Below are 12,915 nucleotides of genomic sequence, written 5' to 3'. Positions count from 1 at the left end.
AGGTGTAGAATCCCAGGTAAAGTGTCAAAAGAAGCGGAGATGTGTATGGATCAACGTGTGAAAGCAAAAATCCGAAAACACTTGCTTTTATGGGGGGTAAATAGGCCGCAACTCGCGACGTATCAAACAGTTGATAAATGTCTTTTTCGTTACTTCTTCACATCAGCCGGGATATCTTTTTAAATACTGGTGTGATTTAAATGAATTTGGTATCAATTTAAAGTTAAAAGTTTAATCTTTAAAATGGTGCTACTTTTTTTGTTACTAACAAATTGGTTAGTACACAAGATCGCTTGGAAACAACTTCATGTAAGTGATTCCATATTTTTGCTCGCAAGTGTATTACGTCTTGGCCAATTTTCCGCATGTGTACTTGCGCCATATAATGCTAAGTACTCACCAGCAGCCGTGCTCGCGATGCACACGGCTAGCGCGAGCAGCGCGCCCGCCGCGCGCCGCTGATCCATCTGCCGCCCGTCTGCAACAAATAAAGAAAACACTTAAATATTGTGTCTTTGTAAGAAAGAAAGAAGTGTTTATTTGAATTATGAATATTAACAAAATATACAAAAAAGACCTCCTATTTACTTCATTGTATAATAATGTGCCAAAAAGACATCCGCGCGCTCTTATTAAACAACTGAAAAAAAGTAGGTAAGTCTTAGTTAAAAATTGGTCTTAGGGTGTATAAAGTTACAAAAGGAAGCTCAAAACCCGAATTAATTCCAAGCATTTAGATTTTAGATAGATAATTATTGATTGAATTTAAAAAATGTAACCTATCTCAGGAAAGGATCTATGACTAAGAACGAGTAGAATAGAGTCTGGAGCGTTGCTTATACGGACCTAAGTTAGCATCGACTGCTTCAAGCAGCGACTAATAGTGAACTACGATATTCTATTCAATGGAATTTAAGAGACCGCTTGCAGACGCGAAAGCTCCGGGCGGTCTGCAAGCGTATGCATGCAGTTGACTATGAATGCGCGAGCGGGCCGTGTAAGTTGGTCAATTATTATACTCGTATACCCGCTGACCGTGTATCGGTGTAGCCTTTAGCGCCGAAAATAGGACACCACTAATTGTATTGGAATTGATATCTTATTCGTTCGATAAAAGAGAGTATCTACGTGTTTAAGTTGCAGTTTCGTACATTTTACTGCAACCCATAATGTAATTATGTACTAAGGTACCTTAAAGATTTCTTGTAACACCGCTGCAACGGTTCATAAAATAAAATAAACTTTATTTCATTTTTGTGTTAGATTTGATATACTTACGTATTTTTTTAAAACCTTATAAACAAAAATTATGTATAAAATATCTTTTAATCTTGTAATAAAACCCAGGACCTATCCACTCGTCCAACCCTTTAACAGTACTACAGCAGATACTCATACATTTCTAATTGATTGAAAATATAATTCAGGATTATTGTTAGCCAAGAACGTATTTTTATTTATCTTGGTCATTTACTGCTGTTTACCTACACAATAGCCTACGCAGTAATAAATCAGCTATCTATCTATCAGCTGCATTAATTTACAACTTAAGAACGATGCACAGACACATAACATATCTGATGTTACATCGCACATAACATCTTCAGTCATAAATAACCGATAAGTATGAAAGTCGCTATCGAGGGAACACTGAAATGCGGTTTCTCGTAGTTATCATTCCCTAGGTCCCGTAAAGATAGTTTAGAGTCAATATAAATTTTAAGTTTTGAAATGCAAACCTGTATTTTCGCTTTAATGGTATAGGGTGAGTTTGTCTTAAGTTTGGTTCATTTGCGGTACGCGTCTACGAGGTGACGGGTCGAACTCCTAATGGGTGCTAGGGGACGCTCATTGATGACTCGCGTGCCTGAGTGCACTGATTAATTCAGACAAACTGTCGCTGTGTGCGTTTCCTTCACGTCGCTCCATATCTACAGTTAAATCAACGCGTTCTTCAAAGCGGATATATCAAATTGTGAGGAACCGTCCCAGCCACACTTATTTTTATTGCCGAGCTTTACTTTCCGCAGACAGTCAATTGAAGCGGTGACTCAATGTAAATCACGCTTTTAAAATAAATCTGATGAAGCGATCGAATCTGAATGCATATAAATTTGATGAAAAGTAGGTGGCTATACGAAAACATAACTGTTCGTTGACTTATGTGGTCTGGGAAGGCAGTGCCTATGCACAGTAAACAATAAGGTCATAAGGTGGCCGTCGCCATATAACGTAGCGTCATGAAGTCCATGAACACGCGCGGTCTGCCTGCGCCGGCGCAGCTAGGAACGCGGAAACGCAAAAATGTGCCTATTTAACTTTGAGTGAATAGCGCCTTTAACAGTCCATTCAGCGGCCGCTGGCACGCGGTCACCATTCAAAACAATGTAGTCAGTTTAAAGGATTTTCAGTGCAGGAAACCTTAAATGTTTCTAGAAACCGCTACGAATATTATGAGTGGCTCGAAGGGACAGCACAGACCTCAATTTCGGGAAAATTATGGGCCTTACTTCGCTCTGCTAACCATTTCTAACATCTGTTGGGAAAATTAATTTAGCCTTACGCTTAAATATTTAGGAGCTTTACTTCAGAAAAAACAAAATACGTTTTGACTGACTTAATTTTAATTATGCTTCAATACCCTGTGATTGAAATATAATTGAACAATTAGCTTTAACTCAGCTAATAAAATATTCATTTTGTTTAGATCGCGAATTATCTTCACTGACTAGCACACAATTCAATTAAAAAGCGATTAGTTGGCAGTTGAGCTAACCAGAAGCATCATAGCGATCATAAACACTGAACACATCCGGGTTTGAACTTAGTTACTGTGTGCTAGTAGAATTATGGTTAGAGTTACTGAAAGAGTCAATACGTACGCAGCGAATTATTGCAAGGCAGGTTTCGTATGCATAAGCCGAGCGTTACCGTGGGAACGCATCCGTCGCGCCACACTCGCATACCTACCTGTAGCACTCTCCTCTCGCACTCACTACCTACTCATTATACACCGCGTACACCTTACACGCATTTTACAACAACCTCTCTCGTCGGCACTACACCACTGGGGAACATTTCCCTATTATTTTTCTTTTGTCTTCACTCATCTATTGTCACTTGTCGCGTCACTAGCACCCATTCAAACGGTATGTTCTCTAAAAACTAAAATCAAAATGTATGCCAAAACAATAAACAACATTTTAAGCAAAAGTCTTAACCCTAAATCTATCCTCGCTTGTTAAATCTTCGTAAATAAATATATATAGAGACGTAACTGCAGGGGTCCCTCCGTCTAGACGCTCTCCGCAAGTCACCTCCGCACTCTGCGGATAGGGTGAGGGTGCACAGAATTCACCACTATCTATTTATTTGCTTTACTAAAATACCACGTGTTCCGGACGTGGAGGGCTATTCGCGTTGTCGCGTCGATAAATTCGCACATTCTCACTTAGGATGTGTTTGACGGGCAATACTTTGTGAAACGCATTTAGCATTGGTCATTTCGTTCCAATGTACCGATGACAGTTGAGCTTGAGTGTTATTGACATTCGGGTGAATCATGGGAATACAAATGAAAATGCAAGATAAAATTTAACCACAGTTATTCACATCAGCCATTAAGTTTGACGATACTTTCATTACATAGATGAAAGACAAAAAGTTATTACCATAAACAAAGTAATGCAGGTTCCGTTTGCAGCATTATGATTAAGTGCCCGATTTAGTTGCGGAGAAGGCCAATTCTTTTAATGTACACAATGGAAGCCCACTTCCCAAGCATAATTTGGCTTACCGTTTGTGCCAGGCCATGTTGTGGCGTAAAAAGTAACAGTTAATCCGATTTAAATAAACCTACATTAGAAATGGACGCGGATGGAAAACCGCAGATGTGTGGGGGCTTTAATTGTTTCCTCGGGACCGAGATATTGTTGAGGAGCGCTGTCATTGTCATTGATCAAAGGCACTTGACGCAGCGAGACGTCGAGGGCCCCGACCCGCTGCGATTCGCGAATTCCGAAGGCAGAACAACGCCCGACATAATTTTGAAATGAAAATGAACTGTCTCCCGCTTACAGAGTGATGGAGCGGAATGGCGGAAGTAATTGTTATTTACATTTTATTGGTTTTAATGGGATATTTCATTTTCAAAGACAAAAAGCAATTAAATTTCAATTATTTTAAATGATGACGAAAGAGACCATTTTATTAATGCTTATGTAGAGGTATAGTTCCTGAAGTAATAAAGTTAGCTAAAGAAACATTAAGCTCTAAGAAGTGTTTGCCTCGCAGCTTGCGACTTGCTCCAAAGTTTTAGCGTATCTTTGTTAATAGATTAATAATAGCAGCAATATAAGGTAAGAGCACGTAAGAGCGTGGGTTAACTTAAAAGCAATTTGGTGCGACAAAATTAGCACACGGTAAGGCGAGTGCATCAGATCGGAAGGGCGCGGGTCGCTGGCCGGCCCGGCGTTGCCCAACACATAATTTCGGAACACTGCAACCGCAGCGAGCATTGACACCAATCTCGAGCATTGGATAACAGACTCAGATATCGGAGCTATTCTTTATGAGCAACCTAGTTTGCAACAGTGCAGTGCAACGGAATGAAACGAGTTGCCGGTAATCATACGTCCTATGACCTATCGCGATGCACAATTGTGCACTCGTATCTAGATTTCGACAGATTTACCACTTGCTTTATCTAATAATGCACATGACCCTTTTGGTCTTTAGCTTACACAAAATTAAGTCAACTATCTTACAAAGCGTGTAAGCGTAAATAAATGCTTATAAAGCGCCATTAGTTAGTAAAAAAGTACCTACATACTTAACGTCTTACGTCCAACGTCTAACGTCCTACTTACTCCAATTATGATTTCAATGTGTGATAGTGAAAAGATTTTGTGATAGGTAATTTCAAGACTAAACATAAACGCGTTAAGCGACATGATTACTGTCAAGTTATACCCAGACAAAATATCATTTACAATCAGACACGCCAATAAAAAACTCGCTTTTCATAGCATGTAGTTCGTAGCGAGTGCGCCAAAACCGCCGTGTCATGGTTTATGTGTTGCGTGCCCATATAAAGTGGCCGCCAGACCGGGCTAAGTATGCTAAGAGGCGCACTAGATGCGAGATGTGATGACCGCGGGTCACCCGACAGGAGACGGCTACGCGGCTCCCGCCTTCGCCACATGCTGCCCGCGTACACCACTTTTATGGTCTCTATAGATAACCATCTCTAAACTTGTCTCCGCTAACTAGCCTCGCAATATAAATGGGATCGATTAGCGAGTTCACACGTTCGCATTTGGAAACTACGAGCGTACTAACATATTCGCGACGAGCGAGCACGCTCGCGCCCTGTGCACAATGCGTTCACGTACCCGTGTCGCGATTATCGGCCGTCGTAAATTACAAGCGATTAGCATTGAGTCGTGGACATGGCGACGGCGAATCGTTATTAGATTCGGCTACAAAGCGACACTGCATCGTTATTAGGCGATAATTGTCAGCGAAGTGTAGCGGTCGATTAACGGCAGACGCGAGCCGTCACTCACATACTAAGTAGCCTTACTTTCGGATCTCACATGTATACCTTTAATGCTGTGTACATCGAAATTTACATGTCTTGCCATAAAAAGTGTAACGATTTGTTTGCATATCACTTCAGAAATCAGCGCAAATTACTTGTTCATTTCACCTATTACTTTATTCATTTCACCTGACACAAATTCGCTAATATTCCTAAAAACCAGTTCAAATACATTTCCGTCAATAATGATTGAGCCACAAAAAGAAGCCTTACACAAAGGGATGTATGATATTTTATTCATGGGATACGAATGAGATAAGATTGTTTTTTCTTAATTGAGTAGGAGAAACGTCATCGAAGAAAAACAGCCGTGCGTGAGTAACTCGGAGCGGCAGCGGTGGAGGCTGTTTTCCCCGGGGAAATGGGTAGGAAGATGGCAAATATTAGTTTCCTTCATGAGGTACTGGCGGTTCGTTGACCCGCGCGAATTTTGTGCCGAAACATACCTACTTATATGTAGAAACTATCTAGACTACCACATCATATAACAGTGCTTGGGTTTTTTAGAACGTTATGCATGTTATCGCAATAAACGCATCTACTTTCTTTGATGTGATCCGTCTGAGGACCGTATAATTTTTTAATGGTACATGTAGGCTTTTCTATACCTACCTCATAAAACGTGTCTGAGAATATAAAATCAAGAGATTTGATGTCTATGACATACTTTCTTATATTTTTTAGGTTTATGTACGCAGGCTTGATGACAAATGATCGACAAAGCAGATTCACCGTTTCGAGGTTTTGGGGAAACGCTGGGTCACTGAGGAAAGAAAGCGATCACACGTCGCGATATTGGATCGCGCACGGAGCAGCGGCGCACGCACGCATGCTAACGTAGTCCGAATAATTTAGGTAAATCCGTCCAGACGACTCACCACCGTTACACCGAGTTAGCATTCCACGCGACATTCTCACGAATTATCTTATTTCCATGCTATTTCGTGAATACCATTTATCTATACCAGACGAAAATTTCAGAGGTACCTACTTTAAAATTTCATGCGCATACTGATAAAATTCCATCGACGAAAGTCTCAAGAAATACTGATACTCACGTTCTATTGAGTATTGCCGTCGCATAGATAGCAAGCGAATTCCTTCTTTCATTGTGGGAAGCTTTTGCAACTTTAGTCATTAAAAGCTGCATTTCCATAGGCTTTTAATGTCACAAAGTCCATCAAAGCTTAAAGCTTGCATGCACTATTCTGTGCTCGTGTGCGTGAAGAAAATAAAGCCACCGTTAGTGTGAGTGACTGTTGCTAGGCATACGTTGAATTCGCGATTGTTGGCCGCGGCCGCGTCGCTCGCACGATGAGCAATGCCCCCGCGCCTCCCGCGTACATAATGCAGCCACCCGGCTGCGATCCAGGTTGCCGTTTACCGACACCTCTCACGATATGCAATAACATTGTTTTAGTAATTGCACCGACGTTTAAGCCGTTTAATGTTTATAATTATGCAGCGACCTATTATGTGCAAAGATTTACCGTAACCGCATTAGCCCGGCTGATTGAATTACGATTCTCGGGACGTGCCATTAATCTTTCTAACCGATTCAAGTGTCCGTCTTATGCGTTTGGAACGTCTCGAAATGAGGGATGTCATGTTTATGTTCTCCCTTACGGCACACGGCGGGTCGCACAGTGAGCCCAGCGCCGCCCCCGCTCTCACCGCGCGCCCTCGGGACTTGACCGCGCTCTGACACTAGCTATTAGAGCGACCGCTGACCCGTGATACTTATGCACCCCTCGTGCAGCGAGGCCATGTGTAATATATTAGGAACCAAATCGCTGACCTTTGAACTCCACTCCTCCCTTTAGTGCGAAACCTAATTACGCTCGAGGAGCTTTGGAGACGCGGGTGCGAGGATTCATATTGTGTTAACAGTTAGCCCCACCAGGAAGTGTGTGCCTCTCGGCGTGATGTCTATTGACTTGCATTCGCAGCCATGCTCAAATGCTTCGTGTCGAACAATGTTTACGAGCGCGGGCCGATAGCCAACCGGCCGGCCAGTCATTACCGGCCATATCTCTATGTAAGGAATGAATGGCAAGTACTTACAAACGAACTTCAGAACCTAACTCTAAACAGGCAGTCCAGGCACGTAGTATGGTTAAATCTTCAACAGTTTTCCGTTAACTATTTTACTACTTTGAACAAGCTTTTCTTGAAAAACATTTCTTAAAGCTTTAAACTCTAAAGTTCCCATTGACATTAAAAACGATTTTCAGGTCACTATAGTAGGTATACACAGGTACACGTAACAGTTATGAATCTATCAAATTAACATAGGTAAGTCACATATTATATTATTAACTTTTTATTTAGGCTTGATTTTTCAATCGTCAGATATCTTGTAACTGAAGAATAACCTTGTCATTTTGACATATTTCCCTTATTAAAACTGTCAATGTGCCAAACTTATTCTTCAGATAAAAGATATCCGACGATTGAAAAATCAGCCCTTAAACATCTAAAAGCTCAGGTAAGTAGACTTAATGTCAGTGAATAAAATGTAACATTTTTAGTTTACGAGTTTATACTTATTATACAATCTAATTATTATTATTTAGTACCTTTGTACTTCAAAGTATTTATCTTTACAAGTATTTATCCAGGTGTGGTCAGTAGGAATTTAATGTATTGCATAACCCTCCATGAAGCGAGGCACTGGGAGTAAAATAGCAAAAATCGTTATGAGCTTCTGTTTTCGCAGTGGAACCGCGCCGTAGTCGTAGGAACTGGTTCCAGTGCAAAAACGATCACAAAGAACCCTAGACATGAAATATTTATACATCGCATTATCATATTACACGGGAATCGTGGTCATCGCTTAGAAAATTATGCGATTCGTTTTCACTCGGTAACCGCATGAAAACAAAAAATGTGTGAGTAAATGGTTGAAAAAGTACTAAGAGGGTGAGCGTGGTCCTCGCTCCGGTATCCTGCGCTTGAATTATGGTATCCATGCGCAGGCCATCGACAGCCGTAATTACAACGCGCGCTAGCTAACGATGCACTCCGCCGTCATTATCCAGGTAAGTACTAACTTTATTATTATTTTGGGTTATAAAGTAAGAGCTATAAAAAGTGCGTTTTAATCTGTCTAATTTTCATAAAGTTATAAAATTCCTAGCGTACATATACAACATTATTGGCGCAGGTTACATGAGATCCAGCTCGTAAACCTGAGAGTTACGACTCATTACGTTTAGTATGGCATTACCTACTATTAATGCTGAAGTTACAGATCGGCAACTTAAAGGACCAGAGAGAACTTTAGATTGTATCATAAAATTAAATTGATGTAATTACTTCTTTTCACTTGGGATTACTTTGCACTTTATGTATGAAAATACTAGGGTGTCATGAAATTAACACGAAACCTCTTCAGCTTTATGTAAAACGATTAAAAGGAATTATAATGGCGTGGTTAGAGTAATCGTTTTCATAATTGAAAAAAGCTAATTGGAAAAACATAACTTACGGAAAAATACCGTACGAGAAAGGTAACTTTCTAGAAAAATCACTATAATTTGTGATGTAGAGTTTAAAGGTACCGCCGTCAATTTGAATGAATTACCCTTCAGTTCCACGCCGGGGTTGCCTTGTGCGTACACAGCCGACCCACTTTTGAAGGATTACAAGTAGCTGCAGAGAAAATTTACCGCTAACATTGCCATATATGCCGTATGAATTTTAGGTCGCTACAAGCATAGCATGCTCTTACACCGACATCTGCGCAAATATTGATTTAGAGTCACAATAGCGGCTGGGCCGCGCCCGCGCACCGGTGGGCCAGCGATGCCATGTCAAGATCGCCTTTCTTTCGCTTACCCACAAACGAGATGACCGATTAATGTTAAGTAAATAAATGTATTATTACTTGAGTTTCCCACGAGTAATGTTGTGGGTCAAATAAGCCATGCCATGGTGATTTGCTTAACGGATCATTTAAGCGGTCAGGTGCATACATTTTTGTATCACGCAATCTTGCATTCTTAAATCGTTAATGTTTACAGAAATTTTAATTATAAAACACATCATTATATTTATAAGCCCATAATATTTTCACTTTTAATTACGGTCGCGATACTCGGTCGATGTTTAGTATGTGTAATGTTTGTATGTAAACTTGTATTGTATGCGTTTTCTCCTGAAGCACGACGGTAGGACAAAAGAGCGAACAACAAAAGAACGAGAATATAAAATTGGTACAGTGACCGGTGCCCAGACCACCGACAACTGGCCATGGTGTCGATCATTTATTCATTTACATTTAGAAAGCCTTCCTAGAGCTACTTGCCGTTTTCCTCGAACCCACGCGTTAATGATGCCCAAATGAATTTTCTCGTTTAATACTTAAACGTATGTGATAGAGCCAATAAAAGGAACTGACTTTTGTACAATTTTTTAAACGGTATTCATTGGTTAATTTAAGTCTTTAAAGTGCAACGCTGACTTTGATATAAAGAATAGTAATAAATAATAAATTAAATCAAATCAAATCAATACATCAGATACTGCAATTAACACATATAGTCGATCGTATGCAGTTAAGTTTTTAAACTACTTTTACTGACACAAAACATAATAAATGTTAACAAGTTTTTACGATGTAATAAAAGTCGCATCAAATCAGTTGGCAGTTGCTTCTCTAACATGTGGTTCAATATCCAATGATTAAGAAAAGAGGAAGAGAGAAAATTGACCTGTTTTACTTATACATTACGCAACATACTGTATTAATGGTTATTTTGTACCGTTATAGCAATGTCGGTCTTTTTATGCTGCTACTTGTGGGAACGATTTCTGTTTACCAGCACTGTAATAGGCCCGGAAACTGTAGCAAATCATCACAACAATTACTGAAATTGCTTTTTAGATAATAAAATACTAATGTCACTTCAAAGAACCTATGATTGAAAAAAAATGGTTTGATAAGCCGTAAAAAAGCTCAAATCGATTTAGAATCGATAGCGGCATCGCTCCGCCTGTCAATCTATTGGTTTACGACGTAGCCTCTTCTAACAATTTGCCGACCTTTGACTTATTGTAGATCACTTAGGAAGATATAATCGGCTCAACGAGAGAGTAATTTATTTAAATAACTTGAATTGGTAGTAATTTATAGGTAAGTATAGACTTAACCTATAAATTGTTAAAGTATGAAGACTTACATTTAAACCCATTTTAGAAAAGAACGGATTTACGAGATATATTGTTAAAATATTTATATACGGTTAAAGTTTGAGGCTATTTTTAGCTGGGGCTCTTCTTTCTTGAATGACAAATAATGTTTTAATTGTTTATGAATTTAACTGTGTCCATTTGAAAGTACACTTATAGACATAAGCGTACTTAATGTCAGGGAAATCATTACATGCACATCAAAATAATCTTTTTTAATATATTTTGTAAACAAATCTTAAGCAAGGAAACGCTGAAGATTACGTCAGTCTTGGCTATAGTTATAATATTTCCATCATCGCACGAGTACCTGTGATTTTTTTCTTGGCGCTATAAGAACGCTTTGGTCGTGATGAGCCGCAGAATCAAGATATTGAATGAATACTTCTAAAAATTATCATTATCGGCGTGGAAAAAACAGACGTCAAAAAAATTCTTATGTTCCTTCAAGGTGAAGATGTCGGCGCACGAATGTTTAAAAGCAAATTTAGGGAAGCACCGCGAATCAGGAAGTAACTATTACAAATTAATACTATTAACGTAATGATAGAGTTAATGTGCTTAATAAGCTCCATTATAAACTCTACCAAGCTATCGAATGGAAGCTGTAATGACATGTGCTTTATTCACACTCTTTCAATAGGAGATGCATCTAATAATAGCCAATAATATACGAGTAGACGTTTATGAAAACAATGAATCTAAAAGCTTAATTTTTCAGTTGGATTAAAACTTTTCACCCAAACTAGCTTTCAAAACTTTAATTTGCAATTGAAATGTCTTAAAATCATAAATAAGTTAACTAATAAAATTTGTTTACTCTAACGAATAATATTAAGACATATTCAAACCTCACAGGCAAGATACGCTAAGCAATTAATTAAGAGGGTAATTGCTAAGGTAACGTGTTTGCGGAAATTACGTATTCAGTTGTGGCTTTTTAATGGCGATTTGGGAAATTTATTCATTAGCTCATTTCGCGAAGGTGTCGGAACCGGTGGCGGTAGTCCGCGACGCAAATGTAGCGACGGCGCGGGCGCCGCCCGCAGCCGCGCCGCGCCCGCTCGTAGGACAATGACATCGCACGTTCCGCACGATAAAACAACCTGGACATTATGAAGTCTTACCAGAGCCTTTTTATTAACGTAAAAACTGTTAGACACAAGTTATAATTGCGTCATTAAGACTTTTCACGCTAGCTTCGCGAACAGTGAACTGTTTAAAAACGTTATTTGCACAGGTGAGGTGATACAACAGGATTTACGCTACCTAACGATCAACTCATTGATATGATTATTAAGACAAATATTTTGGTTAAGCCCTGATGCAAGATATTTGTTTGTCGGTCACGAAAAGAGGTAAAGGCTCTCGTTAAAACGCGACGAGTGGGTGGTACGTGAAACGACGACAAAGTCGATCGTTAGGTGCTCGAAGCCATTTTCCTTTTTGTTGTTTATCGTTTACCAATGTTATTTTCTTGCGAAAGACCTACTTTTCTAAGGTATTCAGAATCAATTAAGGTAGCACCCCGTTTAACGGCTGTTGCCTTGGGCTGTTGCCCATCAAAACTATAATGCGTACATAAAGCCTCAAAACGAAAGGTATTTGAGCACAAACAATGGTTTGTTAGTAGTTAAGCAAAGAGTGCTCTCATACCTCACATCACCTCCGAAGGGTGGCGGCTACTAAACAAAGTGTGTAGCAACTGGAACAGTCAGAACTAAACCACACTAACGTCATATATCGGTACAAACACTAATTGGTAAAAGACCTATTCAAACAAGACATGAGAATTTTTACTTGGTAAATGGTAAAGTGGACAAGTCTATTTGCCTTTTTATTTAGAGTGTGGGTGTTATGGTGTGCGTGGGCTCTTTAAGACGTGGCGAAGGCATCAGTACTCGAGAGCCCCTCCACATATAAACCTTCAGATACTACCAATAAATTCTGCTTATTCTTCAGTTTTGAAAAGTTTATACTGCCAACGTCTACTCTATGCGGGAAAGGGTCGTATTGGTAAATATGACTTATTTAATGTCAAATGGATAGTGAAATAGTGCGATCTGGGGCGATATCTCGCTCTTTGTTACGAGTCCAACTAGCACAAAGCCTTCGGATGC

At 39.6% G+C, this 12,915-nt stretch overlaps 1 protein-coding gene across 1 annotated transcript in view; it reads right to left on the bottom strand.

Moving 5' to 3' along the window:
- LOC114350352 (titin-like) overlaps window positions 1–12,915 on the bottom strand; it is a 43,644-nt gene that overhangs the window by 22,398 nt on the left and 8,331 nt on the right. Inside the window, exon 2 of the mRNA XM_028301126.1 lies at window positions 401–478. Coding sequence (XP_028156927.1) covers window positions 401–467 — 67 coding nt within the window. The 5' untranslated portion in view covers window positions 468–478. The remainder of the gene's footprint in view (window positions 1–400; window positions 479–12,915) is intronic.

The sequence above is a fragment of the Ostrinia furnacalis genome, unplaced genomic scaffold, assembly GCF_004193835.3.
Source record: "Ostrinia furnacalis isolate ACB-3 unplaced genomic scaffold, ASM419383v2 OfSCF0075, whole genome shotgun sequence".
In the NCBI taxonomy this organism is placed as follows: domain Eukaryota; kingdom Metazoa; phylum Arthropoda; class Insecta; order Lepidoptera; family Crambidae; genus Ostrinia; species Ostrinia furnacalis.
The sequence above is the reverse complement of the archived record's forward strand: the minus strand, read 5'-3'. Positions and strand labels throughout refer to the sequence as shown.